This window comes from Macaca fascicularis, chromosome 10, assembly GCF_037993035.2.
Source record: "Macaca fascicularis isolate 582-1 chromosome 10, T2T-MFA8v1.1".
NCBI classification, from domain to species: domain Eukaryota; kingdom Metazoa; phylum Chordata; class Mammalia; order Primates; family Cercopithecidae; genus Macaca; species Macaca fascicularis.
The window spans coordinates 26,722,047-26,746,094 of NC_088384.1; the positions used below are offsets into that span (position 1 = coordinate 26,722,047).

Here is a 24,048-nt window from a genome sequence, read left to right on the forward strand (position 1 = left end):
CCCTCCCTCAGCCCCAGCCCTCCCTCAGCCCCAGCCCTCCCTCAGTCCCAGCCCTCCCTCAGCGCCAGACCTTCCTCAGTCTTAAGAGTGGAGATGGGCAAAGCTGGCACAACCTCCTGCTGTCCAGGGTGCTAAGTGCTTTCAGAGAGTTATGAGTAAGGAGAGTGTGCTCCCTGGGCTGTAGAGAGTAGGAATCCCCCAGCAGTTGGAGGCAAGGAAGGGCATTCCATGCAGGAAGTTCACAGCAGTGGGCAACTGCGGGGCTTATCGGGGAACAGCACTCTGTCCTTTCTTGCTGAAGCAGGACATGAGTAGGGAGGAGCATCCTGTGATGGGCCTGTGCAGAGCCAAGGAGTTTGAACTTTATCCAACTGGCACCATGAGGAACGTCAGCCCGGGGGCTTCCAGCTCACCTGGAATTTTTGCCCTTTGGAGCCTTGCAAAGGCTTGGGATGTTAGAAAGGCTCAGGTTGAAGTTTCTCAGCCCAGAATTCTCCTGCCCTGACCTTGAGTCTTATTTGCATCTTGCTCCCGTAAGTGTTCTGGTCTACCCTTCAGAGAATGGACAGTGTTTACTGCAAGGGCTTTATTTTCCAGAAGTGGAGGGTAGTCGCTGCTGCAGTGATTCTCGCAGTTCCTATAAATTTCACAAGCTCCTCTGACTGGGCTGATCTATACCAAGAATTCTGAAAAGAGTGAATGCCGAAAAGCTCCTTGTATCATCCTGCCTCTTGGGCTTGGTGTCTCCTGCTGGTTTCAAAGCCACAGAACTATGATTCTGACTCTTACAAGCACTATAACAATCACAATCATTTCCTGAGCACCTACTACTTGCCAGGCACAGCACTCAGCACTTCTCATAGGTCATGAGCTCATCCAGTGCTCGCCTCGACTCTGGACGTTGGAGATGAGGCTCAGAGAGGTGTGGTGACTTGCCCAAGGCTGCACAGCTTCTAGATGCCTGGGAGCCAGGATTGGAGCCTGGCTCAGCCTCAGCCTTTGCCCTTCATGTGCCCAGTTAAAATGGTTCACTTTAATATCCATCTCCCCAACTTGATTTTAAGCTTCCCCAGGGCAGCTGTCTGAGGCATGTCAGATCCTTAGCATAGTTCTGGCATACAGTAGGTGCTGACAAAGTGCTCATTGTCCTGAACGAGCACCAGACAACCTCTGAGCTCCCTCTCTATTCTGAGTCCTCGATCCCGTGGTTTGTGTGGCTGACGGGCATTGTTTTCCTCTGCTGCTCTCATCACTGTGTGATGATGTTGCAGAGGAGGCCAGCTGATGGGAGCAGCCGCAGTTGGCCCAAGAGGGTGGCTGCTTTCTGCCTGGCAGCAGAACCCCTGGATTCTAGTGATGGACCCCCATTTTACAGAGGGGGAAACTGAGGTCCTGAGAAAGTGACTTACCTGAGGCCATAAACCATGGAACCACACTCTGTCGGCCCTCTGAGCCCCTTCCCTGTGCTAAGCCATGGCGGCGGGTGGCAGTCCAGGGTGGTGGAATTCTCAGGAAGGTGCTGCCTGCACTCCTTTGGGCTGCCCCTGCCTCCCCCGACACCCCACCACCGTTCTCTAAAGTCTAATCTGCCTGCTTCTCACCTGGACTCTACCTCTCGCTCTTCCCTGGTATGGTCTCATAAAAATACTAAGACTCGGGAAATAGAACTCGGGCCGTAGCTGGATGCCAGGCAGAGTGAGCTGGTCTGTAAGAGATGCAGTGCCAGCTCTCACGGCAGTGGGGAGAATATGCACATTGGGGGCTGAACAGCACCCCACTTCCCAAGTCCATAGGCGGGAAAATCATAATGTGTGCCTAACAGGTTTTTTTTTTTTTTTTTTTAAACGGAGTCTCGCTCTGTGCCTAGGCTGGAGTGCAGTGGCGTGATCTCTGCTCACTGCAAGCTCCACCTCCCGAGTTCACACCATTCTCCTGCCTCAGCCTCCCGAGTAGCTGGGACTACAGGTGTCCGTCACCATGCCTGGCTAGTTTTTTGTATTTTTGGTAGAGACGGGGTTTCACCGTGTTAGCCAGGATGGTCTCAATCTCCTGACCTCGTGATCTGCCCACCTCGGCCTCCCAAAGTGCTGGGATTACAGGCGTGAGCCACCGCGCCCAGCCCCTTTGCTGATTTTAAAAGAATTACTCAAGCAAACCAAGCCCACTGTAGAAAAATAAGATTATAGAGAGAAGCAAGAGCAAGGTTATTTAGCATCCCATCCCCTGGAAACAATCCTTAAAACATATCTTTATCCTTTAAGAATTTTTTCATGTACATATGCAACATACATACATATATGCATATATAACATATAAATAAATATATGTATACATATATTTTTGTGTGTATATACACATATGTATATATAGATAGATCAACAAAGTCCAGTTATACAACATCAATATGAATTCTTTTATTTTTGAGACGGAATCTCATCCTGTCACCCAGGCTGGTGGAGCGCAGTGGCGCAATCTCGGTTCACTGCAACTTCCGCCTCCTGGGTTCAAGCAATTCTCATCCCTCAGCCTCCCGAGCAGCTGGGATTATAGGCATGCACCACCACACCTGGCTAATTTTTGTATTTTTAGTAGAGATGGGTTTCGCCATGTTGGCCAGGCTACCCTCGAACTCCTGGCCTCAAGGGATCTTCCCGCCTTGGCCTCCCCGGCCTCCCAAAGTGCTGGGATTACAGTTGTGAGCCACCTCATGTGGCCAACTCTTTTTCTTTTTTTCTTTTTGAGACAGGTCTTGCTCTGTTGCCCGGGCAGGAGTGCCGTGGCGTGATCTTGACTTACTATAGCCTCCACCTTTCAGGTTCAAGCAATTCTGGTGCCTCAGCCTCCCAAGTAGCTGGGACTACAGGTGTGAGCCACCACACCTGGCTCATTTTTGTATTTGTATTAGAGACTGGGTTTTGTTATGTTGACCAGGCTGCTCCTGAACTCCTGGCCTTACGTGATCCACCTGCCTCAGCCTCCCAGAAACATGAACTCTTTTGTAACTAGTGTTCGTTCATTTTCTCTGCTTTGAATGACTTCCCGTGTCAGTGAATATAGACCAGCAGCCTCATTTTCAGTAGCTGCGCTGTATTCTGTTTTTCAGGTTACGCCCACTTTATTTCGTCAGGCCCTGAATGATTTTTGGATACTTAGATTGCTTCCAGTTTTTCTGTCTTATAAATAATGCTGCAGTGAACGTTACTGAGTAGTCGTTCTCACACACCTGCGTAATCAGAATAACTTTTAGCAGTAGTGTGACTGGGACCCAGGCCAAGCCCATATGCAGTTTTAAGGCTGTGCTGCACATTGCTGAGTGGGTTTAAACATCCATTGTCACAGTCATTTACATGTGTGTGAGGTGATTAAATCACTCCCAAGTCAGCTAAACCCTGCTGTGAGCACACATGTGTACACTCAAACACATACGTGCAGGCACACAGACACATGCTTGTACAGAGGAACATATACTGACTAGTTGCCTAATTTATCTGAGCCTTAGTTTTCTCCTATATAAATGCCACGCCAGGTTTGCAGTCCCCAATCCACCCTTCTGAAATCCAAAAAGCTCTCATTTGAGCAAAACTTGCCCCTATACCAATGCACCCAGGTGAGTCGCTCTGTCACCCAGACTGGAATGCAGTGGCGTGATCTTGGCTCACTGCAACCTCCACTTCCCGAGTTCAAGCGATTCTTCTGCCTCAGCCTCCTGAATAGCTGGGATTACAGGCGCACACCACCACGCCCAGCTAATTTTTGCCTTTTTAGTAGAGATGGGGGGGTTTCACCGTGTTGGCCAGGCTGGTCTTGAACTCCTGACCTCAGGTGATCCACCCACCTCGGCCTCCCAAAGTGCTGGGATTATAGGTGTGAGCCACCACGGCTCACCTAATTTTTGTAGTTTTACTCCTGATTTTTTTATGCCATTTGGTGAGACTCTTCCTATGTGTCATGAAATGTTAACATGTTTGCTTGTGGACTGTTGTCCTACTCACATGTTTATGAACCTTGTTCTTTTCATTTATTATCCCCCAATGGGCCTTTCTAAACATTTTTTCCCTAGTTGCCTTCTCAGTATATCTGTACTACCACATAGTGTAGTATATCGGTAGTATATTTGTACTGCCACAGATATATTGTCTATCTGTATAGGTACCATATGCGTATCTGTGCATTATACATTGAAAAATATTTTTCACACACATCCCCCAAAAAACAATTTCCCCCCCTTGGGGATAATATCACTCCTGTTGAGATTGCACCAACTAGACCAGTAGTTCTCAACCTGGGGTGACTTTGCCCCCAGAACATTTGGCCTTGCCTGGAGACATTTTTGGTTGTCATGATGGGATGGGGTGCTGCTGACAGTGGTGGCTGGAGACCAGGGGTCCCACATTGCACAGGACAGCCCCCACCACATATCCATAGTGCCATGGTTGAGAAACCCCACCCTAGACCTCACTGGGGGAATCTCAATATGCAATATATGCATTGCCTTTCTAAAACCTGAAAAGTCCTGAGTTGGAGACATACCTAGCCTCTGGGTTTGTGACTGGGGCTGGTGGAGCTGTGACAGTAGAACCCACCTCACGGTGTTGGTGAGAGGCCCCTTTGGGGGCTGGCATAGTCAAATGCATTGCTGGGCACCTGCCCCACAGTGTGTGCTCACCCAAGAAGAACCCAAACGCCTAGCGTCCTGGGCACTCGGATGTTGCCCTATGTTGAGAAATGGGCCCTTCTGCCACAGAGCATCCTGGCTGCAGCATCCCAGAGGCCTTTGGGAGCCTTGAAGAATCAGAGAAGTGCAGTCCCTTGCCCAAGGCTGCACAAGCTTCTAAGTGCCGGGGAGCCAGGATTGGAACCCAAGGCGCCTGCTGACCTGGTGTCTCTTTCATGAATTCTGTGACCTTCAAGGTCTGCAGCTGACATCCTAGCACCTCAGGGGCAAGAGAGTACTTCTTTTCTTCACTGCTTCAGGCATTCTTGGGAGGTACAGAGAGGTATCAGGGAGGAGGACAGTCTAGGTACAACTTCTTAGTTAGCCAAGTAAGGTCTGGCTCCAAGGATATCCAGGGCTTCCCTACGTGCCTGAAAGCCTGCCTCTGCAATGGGTTTGTTGTTTTATTTGTGGACTTTGATCCAGGCACTGTGTCTGCCTGAACTGGCCTCTGGGTTCTCCGGATACGCCAGCTTTGCAGCCAGCTGATAAGCTGGCTTTGACGGGCCTAGTCCCTGTGTCTCGGGGCTCACAGTTGTGGCTTCCAGAGAGCTCACCAGATTGCTCTGATCAACTTAGGACCTAACACCTAAGCCTAATCTAAGGCTAAGGTGTTAGATCATCACTTGCTCATTCCTCCTCAGGACAGACAGCAACCACTGCAGGAGGCTGTTCTGTCCTGACTTGGGCATTGTTAAGAGTTGGCCAAAGACATACCATCCACTTGGGTGTTTTCCAGGGCCTCTGGCTTACCACGGGGTGGATTGAGAAATGGGGTGGGTGGAGCTAACTGTGAGTTAGAACAGACAGCACTCTAGGCCTGGGCAGAGTCTTTGAACAAAGCCACAGGCTGGGCTGAGCACCAGAAGGAAACAGAGCCCTTGGCTCTGTGTCAGGCAATGGAATGTCAGCCCGACTGGTTTTCCTCCTTTCCCTGGGGTGGGGTGTTAATCAGCAAAGGAATCTCCTTGCTGGTTGACAGCCCTGAGGTTCTGGGCACCCCCTCACCCCTGCTGCGAGGTCCCCAACTCCAGAGGGAGAGAGACTCCATTCATGCTGAGCTTCCTATAGGCCCCAGCTCTGCCAGGCCAGCCACGCGAGGCTGCTCTGCGTGGCAGACGGGAGGGGGCTCTTCAGTCCCACAAAATAGTAGGCTCTTAATAGATATGACGCTTACCTTCCCCAGGCTGTTCCCTCTGGCTGCTTTGCCTTCTCTGATGTCCCCACCTGTCATGTCACACCCTCCTCAGAGCCCTCTGTCACCTGCCACTCAGGGCCTTCTGCGCCCTCTTCCCCGCTCTGTCTGAGGCCCAGGGGATCTTAGATACTTGGGATAGGAAACTGATTAATCAGCGGAGCTCAGGATGACCAAGGAGGTGATTCAAGATGGCATTTTCTGCCCCTTGCTCTTTTTAAACCTATTCATAATAATTTTAGCATCTTTCCACATCAGCCCTTCAATTTCTACCTTCTAAAGAGGTAGTCATTGTTGTTAATGGCGACACAGTGTTATTACCTTGCACTGATAAGCTATAGTTTGGGTATCAGTTGCTCTTGTGGAAGGGCAGTTGGGTTGTGTTTGCTGTTACCAAAAACAGTGCTACTGGGACCATTCCTTTGTGTGTGCATTTGTGTGTGTATTATATATGTTTTGTGTGTATGTGTATTTGTGTCTGTTTCTATGTATTTGTGTATGTGTGTGTTCGCGCAGGGTTTTTTGCAGGTATGCATTTGTGTATATTTGTGTGTATGCAGCTGTGTTTGTGTGTGTATTGGGCGCATATATTTATGTGTGTTTTTGTGTTTGTATTTTTTGTGTATGTGTGTGCATTGGTGTAGATGTTTGTGTGTGCATATTTGTGCATATTATGTGTATGTGCTTATGTATATTTGTGTTTGTGTGAAAGTGTTTTTTGTGTATATGCATTTGTGTGTACATATATATCTTGTATTTGTGTGTATGCATATCTGTGTGTTTGTATATGTGGTTATGTGTATATTTTTGTGTATATGCATTTGCATGTGTATATACCTATGTGTGTATTTGTATTTATGTACCTGTGCTTGTGTGTATTTGTATATGTATGTTTTTATGCATTTTTTTTTTTAAGACAGAGTCTCTGTCGCCCAGGCTGGAGTGCAGTGGCGCGATCTCTTCTCACTGCAATCTCCGCCTCCTGGGTTCACGCCATTCTCCTGCCTCAGCCTCCCGAGTAGCTGTGACTACAGGCGCTTGCCACCACGCCCGACTAATAATTTTTTGTATTTTTGGTAGAGACAGGGTTTCACCATGTTAGCCAGGATGGTCTCGATCTCCTGACCTTGTGATCCGCCTGCCTTGGCCTCCCAAAGTGCTGGGATTACAGGTGTGAGCCACTGTGCCCGGCCTATGCATGTATTTTTTCTGTGTATATGCATTTGCCTGTATATGTGTGTATTTGTATGTATGCATCTGTGCTTGTATTTGTGTATGTGTATGTATATAGTTTTTTGTATATATATATCTATATGTATGTGTATATTTGTGTGTATCTGTTTGTATGCATGTATGTGTGTATGTGCTTTTTTTTTTTTTTTTTTTTTTTGAGACGTTGTCTCGCTGTGGCGCCCGGGCTGGAGTGCAGTGGCGTGATCTTGGCTCACTGCAAGCTCCGCCTCCCGGATTCACGCCATTCTCCTGCCTGAGCCTCCCAAGTAGCTGGGACTACAGGCACCTGCCACCACGCCCAGATAATTTTTTGTATTTTTGGTAGAGACGGGGTTTCACCATGTTAGCCAGGATGTTCTCGATCTCCTGACCTCGTGATCTGCCCACCTCAGCCTCCCAAAGTGCTGGGATTGCAGGTGTGAGCCACCGCGCCCGGCCTGATGTGCTTTTTATGTATATGTAATTGTGTGCATATATGTGTGTATTTGTGTGTATGCATCTGTGTGTGTTTATATTTTTGTATGTATATATGTTTCTGTGTATACGTGTGCATATGTGTTTGTGTTTTTGTGTACGTTTGTGTGCATTTGTGCATGTTTGTGTGCATGTGTTATGTTTACATGTTTGTGTGTATATATGTGTATGTGTGCATCTGTGTTTTTGTGTCTTTGTGTGTGTATATACCTATATGTGTGCATCTGCGTGTGTTTTTGTGTGTTTTGTGGATATGTGTTTGTGTATATATACATGTATGTATGCATCTATGTGGGTGTGTTTTGTGTATGTACATTTGTGTGTATATACATGTATGCATGGATCTGTGTGTGCGCATATCTCTCTGCTTGATGGACTCCCAGTAGCAGGGCTGGTCAGGCCACTTTGTGACATTGGAATGTCATCATTCCCATAGAACACAGCTGAGCTGGTGGCAATGTCCTGTCAGGGAGAGAGAGACCAGGCCTCGGGCTGGAGGATTTGGGGTCCTCAGTCAATGGGGAGACACACCCAGCTCCCTGCCTCCTCAACAGGTTTACACGTACGCTGCAAGGCTGCAATTCTGTCACCTGACAAGTTGAGCCCTAGCCTGAAATAAACTATGAGAGAGATGTTTTGACATGTGATGTTTCAAAAAAAGAAGTCAAATTGGGCTTAGGCTGTTTTAAGAATCCCTCCAAGAGGAGCCAAGTTGGGATCAGTGGGAGCAGATTCCATTAAAAGGAGATGCTGGGAAACGTAAAAGAATTATATACTTACATATAATTATACATTTTCAAAATGTACTTTTTATATCACTAGCCGCAAATGTTACAAAATACAAAAAGAGGTAGAATACAAAAATGTCCTCTCTCCCCATCCTCTAGTCACGCAATTCCTCTCCTAGAGACGAGTATGATTGCAGTTTTCTTGTGTCCTTAGATATTCTGTGCGTTTTGATCTTTACTTTCTTCCCCCTCACAAATGGCAGAATCCACCACCTGTTACTTTGCACATTGCTTTACTCACTTAGACAGTGAATCTTGGAGGTCGTTCCATGTCAGTAAACTTATGTCTGCCTCATTCTGTTTAACTATTCTTTCTAACAATTAAGTAGCGTTCTACATTATAATTGTTCTATAATTTAGATTAAATACATTTTTAAAACTCCAAATTCTCTTTTCCCTTGACTCATCATAACCTTAGAACTGCAGAGCTTATATTAACAGAGAGTCTGAGTTAAAAGGAAAATCAAATTTGTCTATCTCCATGCAAGAGTGCCACAGTACTTCTGGAATGTTCTGTGCTCCTCCCCTCTCCCCTGATTATTTTGGGGATTTTTCTTCTCCCTCAGGATCAGTCTCTCCTGTTTTGCACCTTAAATGTATCACACCGGCCACCCCAGTTTCACTGTCAGCACGCTGCACATAGTGTTTTATTAAAAACAATTTGTTTTAAAAAGCAGCAAGAATTAAACTTTAAGGGCATATATAAAAGCAAATGGTCCTGTGATATATCAAGAGGGTCTGGGTAAATAGCAGTGTCACCATCAGACATTAGAGAGGGGGCAGGGAGTCCTTTATGGGTTAATTCACTCCATCCATCCATCCATCCATCCATCCATCCATCCATCCATCCATCTTCACTTACTTCCTGTCCTCTGTGGCTGTCTCTGAACTTGGCACTGGCATTTGAGGGTGAACAGACCACAGTTCCTGCCCTCAGGGAGCTTACAGTTTGGAGAAGACAGTCAAACAAACGATAACCACAGTCCAACCCAATAATTTCTAGGATGGCGTGAGCACAGGGGGTTCTGTGGGAGTCCTAAGAACCCACCCGGGGACGGGGGCAGCCAGGAGAGTCTTCCTGGGGGAGCGGATGCCTGGACCGCATTTTGGGGACACATTCCAAAAAGACCCCGGGCCACACTGCCAGCAGCCGACACACTGGACCGAGGAGCACTTCCTGGGTGAAACTGTAGTGGGCGTTGATAGAGTGGGGAATCACAGGCCACTGACTTGAAACCCAGCCACCTGGGTTTGAATGGAGCTCCTTCCTCTCTGTGCCTCAGTCTTCTCATCCAGAAAGTGGGGATAGTAACAGTACCCGATTCCTCGGTTTGTTGGGAGTACTAAATGTGGCAGCCTAGCATCCAGTAAGCGCCATCCAAGTGTCTGTTGTTGTTACTATTTAATGTCTCACAGCCTCAGCTCCCTTATCTGTGAAATGGGGATATTAATAGTATCTATTATGAGAATTAAACTTGATGGTCTACATAAGGAATTTGACATGGTGCCAGGCGTGCAGTTGGCGCTTCTTAGGTGTTTGTGATTGTTACTATTCTTATTGCCTCCTTGCCCACCTCTGACACCCACAGTGCAGGCTCTAGGGTACCCACTGGGCTTCTTGGGTCTAGGGGAACCCTGCCTCTGAGGCCGACAGGAGCCTGGGCCTCCCAGCCCAGCTGTTGTTTCTGTTTATAGCCTCCAAGGAAGCCCCCACTCAGAGCCTTGTCAGGCACTCCCAGCCGGGAAACCAAATACGCCTCCTGCAGACCAGCTGCAAACTTGTGTTCCTGTCACTTTGGGTAGCACTTGTCCCATGGAGACAGCCTGTCTCTGCCACAGGCATCATTTTGCAGCCTGCACACCACAGTAGATGACTCAGCGGCCCTGCAGAGCTGGGGCTGCAGACCATTATGTGATGTGGGACCTTCCCCAGGGTGCCCTTGGAAGGAGTCCTCGTCTCCCTGGACGTCAGGTCCAGGGAGATACTGGAGGATGTGGTTTAGGTAGCCACTCTGGTTCTTAGCTGAAAGACAGAACTGTCAGGCCTCATCAGAACCTGTTAGCACCTTGTCATGATGTTTGTTAAAATGCTATGTTTGGGAACTGAACAGTGGACACCAACATCATGTGGACTGGCATCTGCCTAGCATTGACCACGTGCCAGGCATGTGCAAGTTGTCCCCAGACATTGACAGAATCCTGCCAACAACGCTAAGCTTCCCATTTCACAGATGGGGAAGTTGAGGATAGAGAGGTTGAGTTGTAGCCAGCAAGTGGCAGAGCTGGATTTGCTCCGGTGTGCTCGGTCATGGAGCCCTAGCTCAGAACTGCTAACCTGTCCCACCTGCAACGTGTCAGAGCATCAGGATAGGTTAATTTCATATCTGCAACCTAAAAGTTTGTGGTTTAGGTTGCTAATCAGTAAGGGCTGTTAGCATATCTGTGGAATGTTTATAAAAACTGGTTTTAGTGAAGCCCCGAGGAGTGAGCCCCATTATTTTATCATTAGGTGGGTGCACCACCAACAGTGTGAAGATTCTGAATACGTGCTCATTTAAAGGGGAATGAGCCAAACCCTTTACACCGACAGTTCACGCAGAAGGTTTTGTAAGCACTGGATGTTAGCCAGCAGTCAGAGGTTAGCCATCAAGCTGCAGAGAGCCACTGAGACCTCTAGTCCCAGACCATTGATCACCAAGAGAGTGAACTGAGGCACAGAGAAGGGCAGGGCCTTGCTTGAGGTCATCTAGGGAATGGAGCCAGAGCTGAGGATGGCACCTGTGCTCATGACAACGGGTCAGGAGGTACAGCTCAGCCACGTGCACACAGGTGCACAAAGGTTAGAGCCGCAGCCCAGGTGGGCCCATCCAGCCCCCTCATTCAGAGGCTTGGGCACACATGCCCCCTCCGCCTCCCTGTCACTCTTGCCCTGTGTCTCTCTCTGCGCCCATCTCCGTGCTTCTCAGTCATGGGCTTGCTCTTCTGGTTCGATCTTGCTCCCATCTCTGTCCTTGCTGCTTCTTTCTCTGCCTCTGCCTCTGCCTGCCTGTCTCTGTCTCCCTCTCCTCTTCTGCTCTGTCTCCTCCACACCAGACTTGCACCAACCCCAGAGATGACCTCGAGGCCTTCCTGCACCACTGAGTAGTGTCCACAGCATGTCCTGAGTAGCCTGCAGCCAGGAGATCAGCCCAGACCCTGGACCATGACCCTGCCTGGGCCACCACACCCAGCCACATCCAGCCACACCTGACTACACCTGGCCCAGCCTGGCCACACCTACATTGTTGTCCTTGGAGCCCACTGAGGGGGAGTCAGTGGCTGCTGTCCCATAGTTTTCCCTGAGAAGCACCATTCCTCCCCTGACATAGAACTGGGGATGGGGCAAGACTTGGCTTGTGCTGTAACCAGAGGCGACACAGTGGTCTGCCCAGAAGCCCATCATACATCCTGACTTCTCTCCCAGCTGGGACCCAAGTCCATGGGAGGGGATGTTGTGCAGGTTTTTGCTGGCAGCTTTGAGAGAGGGTCCTGAGGGGTCTGCCCAGCCTCATGTCCCATCTAGTTCCTTCCAGTCTGACCCCCTTCCTTCCCCTCCCCTTCCCTCCTCTCCTCTCCTCTCCCTTCCTCTCCCATCCCTTTCTTCTATTCCTCCTTTCCTAACATCCCTCTTCCTTCTTCTCTCCTTCCCTCCTTCCTATTTATTGAGCACTTACTATGTGCCAGGTAGTATAACTAAGCACTGAGAATTATGACAAAACAGCGATTCCCTCGGAGACTGCATGTGCTCTGAGAGACACACATTCAATGAGTCATACAAATGGTTTCAGGACGACCAACTGAGGCCAGGGCTCTGAAGGGGAGGATGCCCACGTAGACCGCGGGGGGTCAGGGAAGCCCCTAAGAGAAGCTGATGTCAGTGTGCCATCTGAAGGATGAGTGGGCCTGGGCCAGTGAAGGCAGCATCCTAGACGGAGCCAACAGCTCAGACAGGGACTGTGGCACGATGGTGCTTTGTGTGTGTGACGATCTCGTGGCCAGATCAGAGCGGGTGAAGAAAGAGGGTGAGATGAGGGCACCAGGAGTGAGTGCTGGTCAAGTGGGACCCACATGGCCCAGTGAGGACCCCGGCTTTATCTTCAGAGTTCTGGGAAGGGAGCCACTGGAGGGATGGGAGCATGTATGCCGAGGCCATTCTGAACCTTCTGAAAAGACGGTCCTGACAGCTGGGGGTGCAGGGTGGGTGTGAGACAGACTGCGGGACTTGACCCATCCTTGGCCTCCAGCCCCTCCCCTTCTCTTCCCAGGCCCAACTGAGACTCCACCTGTGGATGTACTTCGGGATGGCCTGTGGTGACCAGAGCACTCGCCAGGGAGTCAGGACGCTGGGTTTCAGGCCTGGCTGGGCATGCCTCCCACTGCCTGGTCCTCAGTTTTCCCCTCTGTAAAATGGTCAGTGAGGACCCAGGAAAGCCCTCAGTGTCAAGCCAGAGCCAGGAGAATGTGCTGTCTTTGGAGAGCACGAGTTTGGGTGCCAGGCAAACTCAGGTTCAAATCCCAGCTCCACCCCTTCCAAACCATGTGACCTTGGGCATGCCAGATCTACTCCCTGGGCCTCAGTCTCTTCCTCTGTGAAATGGGTTCCTCATGGTTCCTACTTCATAGGCTTCTTAGGTACTTGCCATGGCATAATGATTGGCACATTGTCAGCGCTCAGGAGTGTCAGCCCCTGCCATTATTGTTGTTATTGCTTGGCCATGGTACTGGTCTGGCCTGGACACACGATGAGAAGCTGCCTGGGCCCACAGGGGCACTGGGACAGAGCGCGTGTCCCCCACGCTGGCCTGGGCCCCATGACCGCAGCGCTCCCTGCACAGCTGGGGATATAGAATTACAGAGGAGATTGAGACACACTTCTGGAATCTCTCAGAACTGCTCTGTCAGCTGTGTGCCACTGAGCACTGCCCTGACTCAGGGTTCTTTCTTAGGCGGATGTGTCAAACACCCCAAAATACATGCAGGTGTAATATTTTCTTTTTCCCATCCCCTGTGTAACTATATCGCCTTTTCTATTTAAGAAGCTCATGGCTACTCACTGCAAAAACATTATTCTCAGAAATGTATTTCTCCAACAAATCTTTATTCCAGGACTACTGGAGGTGAGGTATTGTTCTAAGTGCTGGGGTACTGTGATGAGTGAACTCAGCTCCTATAGATCAGGGATCAGCAAACTACTGCCTGAAAGCAAAATCTAGCCAGCTGCTTCTTTTGTAAATAAAGTTTTATTGGGACACAGCCATGCACACTCATTTGGGTATTAGTCTGTGCTGCTTTTGCATTAACAACAGCAGAATTGAGTAACTGGAACAGAGACCATCATGATGACCCACAAAGCCCAAATATTTACTCTCTGGCCCTTTGTAGAAAAAGTTTACTAAACTCCGGTGTAGATTGACTAAGAGCCTCTGTCTGATTGGTACTTAATTCATGATGTGTACATATACTCCCATTTATGTGTGTGTTTTCACAAAACTGGTGTCACAACACACATTGTTTTGTTACATTAAAAAATTTTTTTCTGGCCTGGCGTGGTGGCTCAGGCCTATAATCCCAGCATTTTCAGAGGCAGAGGCAGGTGGATCGCTTGAGCCCAGGAATTCAAGACCAGCCTGGGCAACATGGTTGAAACCTTGTCTCTACAAAAAATACAAAAATTAGCCAGGCATGGTGGCACATGCCTGTAGTCCCAGCTAGGATCACGTGAGCCTAGGAAGTTGAGACTGCAGTGAGCCGTGACAGTGTCACTGCACTCCAGCCTGGGCGATAGAGTAAGACATTGTCTCAAAAAAAAAAAAAAAAAAAATTTTTTTTTCTTTTTTACGTTTTCTAGTTTATGGCAAACATCTTTCTGTGACAGTAAATATTATTTCTGGACATTATTTGGCTGTACTTTTTTTTTTTTTTTGAGATGGGGTCTCGCACTGTCACCCAGGCTGGAGTGCAGTGGCGCAATCTCGGCTCATTGTGACCTCTGCCCCCCGGGTTCAAGCGATTCTCCTGCCTCAGCCTCCCGAGTAGCTGGGACTGCAGGTGCCCACCACCATGCCCAGCTAATTTTTATATTTTTAGTAGAGATGGGGTTTCACCATGTTAGCCAGGATGGTCTCAATCTCTTGACCTCGTGATCTGCCTGCCTCGGCCTCCCAAAGTGCTGGGATTACAGGCGTGAGCCACCGCATCCAGCCATTCCTTGGCTGTATTTATCCATTGCATGGATATTGTATTTCACCATTCCTTGCCTTATTGGACATTCAGGGTTTCTCTAGTATTCTGCAATAATAACTAATCCTGCAGGGCGGTGTCCATGTTCCTAGATCTTGGCAGGTGTCTTTGATGGTTTCCTTGAGATAAATTTCTGGACCGAAAATTACTAAGTTAAGAGTATGCAGATTTTAAATTTGAGGACATATGTTAGGGTTTGTTTTAATATAGCCTTTAGGGGGTACGTGTTAGCCTGTCTCCCCAAAGCTGTCCACTGAGGCACTTGTCTTTGCCTGCAAGACAAGGGCCCAGAGTTCTCACCTTCCAGTGGCTTTGGGGCTTGGCAAGCCAGTCCAGGCAAGTGGTTTTTAAACCTGCCAAGTCTTAAGGTTTTTCAGAGCATTGTAACCTACACCTCCTTCTGAGAGTCTCCTGACGCATCATAGAAAAGGTGGGGCAGGTAGAATGTTGGTGGCAGGAAGGAGCACTGGTAAGGGAGCCCAGAGCCTGGGTTCCAGTCTCCCCAGCTCCGCTTCCCACTCACCAGGAGAACTAAGAGCCCCATAGCTCTTCCTGTTTCTGGACCTCCGTTTTCTCATCTGAAAACGAAGGGCCGACTGAATGGACTCAGAGGGTCCGTCCAGGTCTATATTATAGGATTCAGTCAACCTCATTTGACATATGACCAAACCGAGGTAGGAATTGGAGACTTGGATAGGTGGAGACCAATTCAGGCAGGGCTCTCTTAAAGTTAATAAAACATCCTGCCTTAAAGTTAATAAAACAACCTGACTTTTAGAAAGTGAGTTGCAGGGGCCGGGTGCGGTGGCTCACGCCTGTAAACCCAGCACTTTGGGAGGCCGAGGCGGGCGGATCACGAGGTCGGGAGTTCGAGACCAGCCTGGGCAACATGGTGAAACCTCGTCTCTACTAAAAATACAAAAATTAGCTGGGCCTGTGGCACGCATCTGTAGTCCCAGCTACTCGGGAGGCTGAGGCAAGAGAATCGCTTGAACCCAGGAGGCGGAGGTTGCAGTGAGCCGAGACCGTGTTACTGCACTCCAGCCTGGGCAACAGAGCGAGACTCCGTTTCGAGAAAAAAAAAAGTTGCAGGCCTGTGTGTGTGTGTGTGTTTATGTGTGTGTGGTTGATTTTGAGGCCTCATAGCTCTGGGGCTAAGCTCAAGTGTTGTGATTTGAAGTTCCGCCAAGTTCTGGTAGAATGATGAGGCATGAATAACTTGCAATGCACACAGGATTACCAGGATACTAACTAGAGAAAGTGCTGATTAACAGCTTGCTTTCTTAAACTGCCTTTACAAGATGAATTCCCTTAGGTAACCCTAGCCCCTGCATGACTCCAAATTTGAGGGTCTGTGTGTGCTAAAGAGCAGAGAACACAGTTATATTCACCGTAACTGCTTTGACTGAGTATTGAGACACAGAAGAAGTAGCTCGCCCGAGGTCATATAGCTACTATGTGGTGGTCTCTGGATTCAAGTCCAGATGTTCTGGTTCTGCAAACAGTGCTTGTTCAGGGAAGACTGTGGAGAAAGTGGTAAATGACAATTATTATATTGTGGAAAATTCTGCAGCAGTGCTGTACACTGGAGATTTCTCCAGAGATAGAAACGTGTTCTCCACGCTGTTCAGTATGGTGGGTGGCTGTGAAGCCCTTGAAGTATGGCAATGCCACAGGGGAACTGAATTCTTAGTATTATTTAATGTCAGTTAATATAAATTTTTTTTTTTTTTTTTTGAGACGGAGTCTCGCTCTGTCCCCCAGGCTGGAGTGCAGTGGCGCGATCTCGGCTCACTGCAAGCTCCGCCTCCCGGGTTCACGCCATTCTCCTGCCTCAGCCTCCCGAGTAGCTGGGACTACAGGCGCCCACAACCGCGCCCGGCTAATTTTTTGTATTTTTAGTAGCGACGGGGTTTCACCGTGGTCTCGATCTCCTGACCTTGTGATCCGCCCGCCTCGGCCTCCCAAAGTGCTGGGATTACAGGCGTGAGCCACCGCGCCCGGCCCAGTTAATATAAATTAAATTTAAATAGTCATAAGTTGCTAGTGGCTACTGTATCAGATGGCACAGATGTAGAGACCTGAAGTCTAGGGGATGATGGGAGCCTGGGGCCTCCTGAGCCAGCCCTCAGGGTAGGATGGTGGGAAAGTTCAGGGAAGGCTTCCTGGAGGAAGAGCCATCAAAGATGAAATCTGAATGATAGCTTGGAGGTGGTGGCTGCTCCGCCAGGTCTGGAGGTGAGAGGGAGGAATGTGAGGGGAGGGAAATGGGGCTGGAGGAGCCAGTGGGAGGGACTGGGGAGTGAGAGGAAGGGTAGGGAGGAGGGAAGCAACACTGAAGGAGCTTCGAGCCCACCAGGCCCCGCACCCATGCAGGCCCCGCAGGCCGTGACCCTAACCCTAACCCCAACCTTTACCCGGAGGGATGTGGGGGGCTGTGGAAGGGCTTTGAGCAGGGACCTATTCAGTTTTGGAAAGTAGAATGAGAAGAACATACAGGGCGAAGGATGCCAGGGGAGCCCCCTCGGAAGCTGCCGCAGTGTGTGAACAGATAGCTGGTCATAGCTGGAAGGAATGTTCCAGAAAGAGACTTCGAAGGACTGAGGATCGATGCAGTGTGGCAGTGAAGGCGAGAGAGGAGGTGGGGCGCTGGCCTCAGGACCCTCAGTCTGGCATTAGGCAGTGGAGGGAGGAAACGCATCCATCCCTGACTCTTGGAGAGTTCAGATCCCCGAGTCTGAATCCGAAACCTCTGTGGAGAGGGCACGCAGATGGTTGTATAAAGGGAAGCCACCATGTTTTGATTGGACACCATTTATCCCCAGGGCCATCCACAAGAGGTCTGGAAACTGCCCCCCTGCCGCCTGCCCTGATTTCACCCTCAGCAATGGACTTGACCTTTTTGTTTCTGGGGGGCGCCTGCAGACTCCTTCTTCCGTCACTCAGCACTGAAGGGGATCCCCCTCTCTCAGGGATTTTAAGAACCCTTTGCCAAGGCTCCATTACCCTGCCTGACTCCAAAGAGGGCCTGAAAATTGCTCCAATCATGACGGTTCCCATCTCCTGGGCACTCATTTGTGCCAGGCAGTGAACTTAACACTTTCCAGAGATTATCTCTTGATACTTCAAAACAGTCCTTGTTTTTCCAGTGTGAAAACTGAGGCTTGGATGGGTGGAGTCACTTGCCAGGCTGCACAGCTGGGCAGAGCAGAGACAGCAAGCCCAGCCCTGCATCCCCGCCCTAGCTATAAGCTGTCCCCAAACTGTCACTCCTCTGCCCCCCATTGAGCTTAGCACACCTGCACACCCAGGCACAAGCCCAGCATCCACTTTGTAGCCTCAGGACAACAAGCTGCTTGGGACAACTATGTCTTGTCCTCCACCAGAAACAACCCCTAATTCCCCAGCATCTGGCCTCTGAATCTGACTCCGAAAGGCATTAAGTTAAGGAAAGGCCAGTTCCATCACATCTTCGAAAACAGTAAGGAGCTGGGAGCGGGCTCAGATGACTGCTCCCAGCCCCGCGTCCCAGGGAGGTATTCTGTTGACGGTGCTGTGCCTCTGAGTATATCAGGTGACCTTGCAAAGCAAAAATGTAACACTCCCCAGCAGGGCCTGACTGCATCCTTAAGGCGCGCTAACAGCTATCCCCATGTGCTGCCCATGGGCTTGGAGGTCAGGCAGCCTCTTCCAAAGCTGGCTTGCTCATCCGGATCCCAAAGCCCTTTGACCTGGTGACACTATACCTAGGAATTTCTCTTACGGGAATAATCTCAGAGATGTGTTGATTTAGCCTCAGGGATGTTCGTCATATTATTGATTGTAGTGGCGAAGAAAATCCTCAGCAAGCAAAAATGCCAGCACTCAGGGACTGGTTAATTGGAAGATGCTGCATCTGAAAAGTGAAATATTCTTCAGCCAGTAAAATGGTGATGTAGGTGAATGGATCCTGAGAGAACTCTGGGCAGGACTATGACAGGATACTGTCTTTGGGTGATGAGTTCTTTTAAAATGTGTTCTTTGTGATTTTCCGTTACTCCTAAATGTTTTACAATTAGTAAGGTTGTAACTAGAGACAGAAAAGCTTCTACAGACAGTAGAATTAAGAGTGGACAGCAGCTGTGATTCGGGTCTATGAGTATAGCCATTTAGCAGGGGTGACTGAGGGATTTATTCTGAATTCCCGTCCTTGTATACCCCTCATTCTCAGTATTCACATGAACATCATGGGCTACATGAGTATCTCCAAAAGGCAAGAGAAAGAGAATGGGAAGGAGGTGACCATTTATGGGATGTTTCCTGAGTGCTGCGCCCTTTTCTGGGAGCTGTCATATTTGTGTCTGTGCCCTGGGGGTGACCGTTATTTTCTCACTGAATTCTTGTAACTTCTCTGCAACTCAGAGAAGGAAGCCAGAGCCCTGAGGCCACACAGCAGGCTTTTCCCCAGGCGCCCACTCATTCTGCAGGACCACACGGACCACACACACATGTTTTCTCACTTCAGTGTGGTTCCGGATAACCTGAGAAGAGGCTGGCTCCCCTGCCTGGGAGGAAGATAAACTGCTGAGGAACAATCAGCCCACCTCCATTAATTAATCACCTACTACATGCCAGGCAGGCTCCAAGAGGGGAACAGAAACATTGGCACATCCCAGGCTTAAAGGGCACATCTGATAAGTTGCAGGATCCCGGAGCCTGCATCTGTGCTGTGACCTCCCATGCCCAGTTCCCCGGTGCCTAGCATATAGTAGGTGCTCAGTAAATATCTGTCATGTAAATAACTTATGTGTCACATTCTGTCTGGTAGAATTGATAAGTCATCCAGGGTATACAGTGGTGACTCACGCCTGGAATCCCAGCACTTTGGGAGGCCGAGGCGGGCAGATCACCTGAGGTCAGGAGTTCGTGACCAGCCTGGCCAATGTGGTGAAATCCTGTCTCCACTAAAAATACAAACAAATTAGCCAGGCATGGTGGTGTGTGACTCTAATCCCAGCTATTCAGGAGGCTGAGGCAAGAAAATCACTTGAACCCGGGATGTGGAGGTTGCAGTGAGCTGAGATTGCGCCACTGCACTCCAGCCTGGAAGACAGAGCGGGACTCCATCTCAAAAAAAAAAAAAAAAAAGAAGTTTAGGGAGGAGATATCACCATGGGTTGCAGTAGCTTTGGGTAAGAAGGATTGATAGGGAGGTGGAATGGCACAAACAAGGCGCAGAGGCCAGGAGTGTGTGAGGCTTGTGTGGGAGACAGTATATAGTAAGCCAAAGCGTGTGGGATAGAGAGTTTGTTTGGAGCAAGGGTAGGGGATGGGATCAGACAGGAAATTTGGGGGCTCGCTTGCAAGGGGCCTTGGATTTCAGCATGAGGACAATAGGGAGCCCCGGAAGGTATTTGAACAGGAGATGATCTGAAGCATATTCCAGCAGAATGTGCCTCCTGCCCTCAAATGGAACAGAACGTAAGGAGTAAAGATGAGCCGTGTTTGTCTTTCTGGACCAGTCTTACGCCCTAACCCCCATCTCCAAATTCCTCATCAAAAGACAGTGACTGGGGCCGGGCGTGGTGGCTCACGCCAGTAATTGCAATGCTTTCAGAGGCCGAGGCAGGAGGATTTCTTGAGCCCAGGAGATTAAGACCAGCCTGGGCAACATGGCAAGACCCCATCTCTACAAATTTTTTTTAAAAAAAGGTGGGTGTGGTAGTGTATGTATACCTGTGCTCCCAGCTACTTGGGAGTCTCAGGCAGGAGGATCACTTGAGCCCCAGAGGCCGAGGCTGGAGTGGGCTGTGATTGTACCACTGTACGGCAGCCTAGGTGACAGAGTAAGACCCTGTCTCAACAAAACAAAACAAAAAGATGGTGATTGAGAGCGTCATTCAAAGCTCAGGCAGCCAAGGCCATCTGAGTCATCAGCGTGCCAACGGCCCATCCAAGGATTCTACTTTTGGTTTTGTCTTGAGTGCACCAGCATCTCCCCACTCAACAAAGCACAAGCCTAAGTGGCAGCCATTTCAATGGCCACATCACAGGGAATGGGCTTTTAATTTGCGAAGCAGACAAATGAAGGAAGATAGTTCAGTCGTTTAATGGGGATTTATGGCCTTTCCACTGTGTGCCAGGCTTGGCCCTGTGGTCAGTTCTGTGCTAATCAGCACCCTTGCTCCCTGCCTGCCCCCTCTGAGGGCCCAGGCTGAGGGCCGAGACCAGCAACAGACCAGGTTGCAACAGCCCAAGGGATTGATGTTGCCTGATGTGCAGTGGTTTGGACCTGGGGGCTAAAGTCCACTTCGCCGGCTGTTTACTGGCTATTTGACTTGGGTCATGTAATTTCATGTTTTTAAGCCTCAATTTTATCATCTATAAACTGGGGATTGTAATAAGATCCACCCCATGGGATTGTCGAGGGGCTGTAGTTCAACCAGGTGATCTCATGTCAAGAGCTCAGCCCAATGCCTGTCCCGAGTTTGGTGCTGCAAGGATCTTGTGTCTGGTGATGCGGATGGGAAACACGGTGGTGGTAGGAACCTGGGCAGGTGGGTGCATAGAGGTTTCCCTAGCCAGATTCATGAGTCTGGGTAACACTGAAGATGAGAGAAGTGTGCCCAGGCTGTACTGTGAGGAGGAGAGATGGCCATTGAGGTGAGGGCCAGGCGATGCCCTGCAGGGCTCCACATGCCAGGTAGGGTGACCACTTCATCCCAGTTTGCCCACTTTTAGCACTGAAAGTCCTGTATCCTGTGACATCTTGGGCAAACCAGGACGATTGATCACCCTAGTGCCCAGCCAAGATGTCTGGCCCCACTTAGGAGGGCAGTGGGGAGCTGGGATGGGTTTGAGCAGGGGCCGTGCGATCTGACTTGCGTGTCAGCCGGGACGGGGGTTCTAAGTACATTTCCCGGTAGAAATCTCACATCTGGCTTGTCTTTGCAGGACCAGCTGAAGCAGTGTTTCTCCCGGCGGCCCACTGAACCCAAGGACACTGACACCCTCGTGCATGAAGCCGACAGCCAGTATGGGACGTGGACAGAGCAGCGCCAGAGCGGGGAGAGGTAAGACGCATGTGGCAGGATTCTGGCTGCAGGGAGGCATCTGGGCTGGAGTTGCTGCAGCCCACCCACCTCCTGATTTCTATATTGCTAAAACCTCCGATCTGTAATTATAAGAGGAGCCCATTCTTGTTTTAAAAAAGAAATTAGGAAGTACAAAAAAAATAATAAAGATTATGGGCCAGGTGTGGTGGCTCACGTCTGTAATCCCAGCACTTTGGGAGGCCGAGGCGGGTGGATTGCTTGAGCTCAGGAGTTCGAGACCAGACTGGGCAACATGGTGAAACCCCGTCTCTACTAAAATACAAAAAATTAGCTTGGTGTGGTGGCATACGCCTGTAATCCCAGCTACTCGGGAGGCTAAGGCAGGAGAATCACTTGAACCTGGGAAGCAGAGGTTGCAGTGAGCCGAGATTGTGCCATCGCACTCCAGCCTGGGGGACAGAGCAAGACTCCGTCTCAACAAAACAAACAAAAAAGAGTATGGGCCAGCCGCAGTGGCTCATGCCTGTAATCCCAGCACTTTGGGAAGCCCAGGCAGGCAGATCACTTGAGGCCAGGAGTTTAAGACCAGCCTGGCCAACATGGTGAAACCCCGTCTCTACTAAAAATACAAAAAAAAAAAATTAGCTGGGTGTGGTGGTGGGCACCTGTGATCCCAGCTGCTCAGGAGGCTGAAGCATGAGAATCACTTGAGCCCAGGAGATGGAGGCTGCAGTGAGCCAAGATCGCGCCAATGCACTCACTCCAGCCTGAGTGACAAAGAGAGACACCTTGTCTAAAAAAAAAAAAGGTAATGATATATGAAATATCCAAGATAGGCAAATCCCATAGAAACAGAAAACAGATGAGGCTCTGGGGGTGGAAAGGGAATGGGGATTGACTGCTTCATGGGTACCTGGTTTCTTTTTGGGGTGATGGAAATTTCTACGATGACAGTGACCAATGGCAAACTGTATTTTACCACAGTGATAAAAATGATAAATCACCGATATTAAAGTTGAGAGGGGGTTGATAGAATTGAAAATGGTAAGAAAAAGTAAAAGGAAAGCAAAGGTTTTTGTTGGTTTGTTTGTTTTGTTTTGTTTTGTTTTTGAGAGGAGTCTCGCTGTGTCACCCAGGTTGGAGTGCAGTGGCGCAATGTCAGCTCACTGCAAGCTCCACCTCCTGGGTTCACGCCATTCTCCTGCCTCAGCCTTACGAGTAGCTGGGACTACAGGTGCCCACCACCACGCCTGGCTAATTTTTTTTGTATTTTTAGTAGAGATGGAGTTTCACCATGTTAGCCAGGATGGTCTTCATCTCCTGACCTTGTGTCCACCCATCTCGGCCTCCCAAAGTGCTGGGATTACAGGTGTGAGCCACCACGCCCAGCCGGAAAGCAAAGGTTTTTTACAGTGCCCGAGAAAGCTGTTTTTCCCACTGACCCATGAAATATGTGTTTAGTTATGAGCTTACTTAAATTTCTCTAGAATACCACTGCAAGAGCACCGGACTGAGAGTCTGGAAACCCACGTCCTCTGGGTCTCCATTCCCCAGCTCTGACCTCAGGCCAGTGGGAGCTGGAGTGTGGACTTGGGTGCACCCCTGGGTGGGCGCTCCCTGCTGTCCCGCAGAGACACTGCAGCTTCCCCTCCTCTGGCCACCCCAGGAGCATGGCGCTCCCAGCTTTGGACAGTGGTGCCACCTGCTGTCTCTCGATGGTATTACCTTCATCCTGTGTGGATTTGCCTCAATCCACCCTACAACCCTAACATCCTCCATATGACAAGTAATAAAATCATCCCAGAGCTGACAGAAAGCACGGTGAAATGCCAGCACACCTGTGGAAAGTTCTGCTCAAGGGAGCAGCCTGGTGGTCTTGAGAGTAGGCCCACTTGTCAGGTGTGCCCACCTGTCCTTTCTCAAGGCAAGGGTTTCCCATGACCTGGAGGCTTTGCTAGGCTATTGGCTTAGATGTCATTTTTAATATGTGGGTGGAGGCAGGGCAGGAGGTTGTTAATGACTTGAATTATCTGTAAATTTTCTATCTTACATGGTTCCAATGACCCAAGCGATACCTGACTATATTATCATAGGAAGAGATTTCAGAAGTAGGAGAGAGCCAAGGACATGGACGCTGGAGTCAGACTGCCTGGGCTCAGTCCCAGTACTGCTGCTTGGGGCAAGCTAATTTACATCTCTGTGCCTCAGTTTCCTCACCTTTAACAAGGTGAATAAGAATATTTAAGTTCACGAGGCCAATTATATTAGTCTGTTTTCACACTGCTGTACAGAACTACCTGAGACTGGGTAATTTATAAAGGAAAGAGGTTT

The 24,048-nt window shown here is 49.4% G+C and overlaps 1 protein-coding gene across 4 annotated transcripts in view; it reads left to right on the forward strand.

Moving 5' to 3' along the window:
• Window positions 1-24,048, forward strand: part of KIAA1671 (KIAA1671 ortholog) — a 253,647-nt gene that overhangs the window by 206,235 nt on the left and 23,364 nt on the right. For all 4 annotated transcript variants that reach the window (XM_065522346.2, XM_005567751.5, XM_045364315.3 and 1 more), the window contains one exon: window positions 21,617-21,735. In XM_065522346.2, coding sequence (XP_065378418.1) covers window positions 21,617-21,735 — 119 coding nt within the window. The remainder of the gene's footprint in view (window positions 1-21,616; window positions 21,736-24,048) is intronic.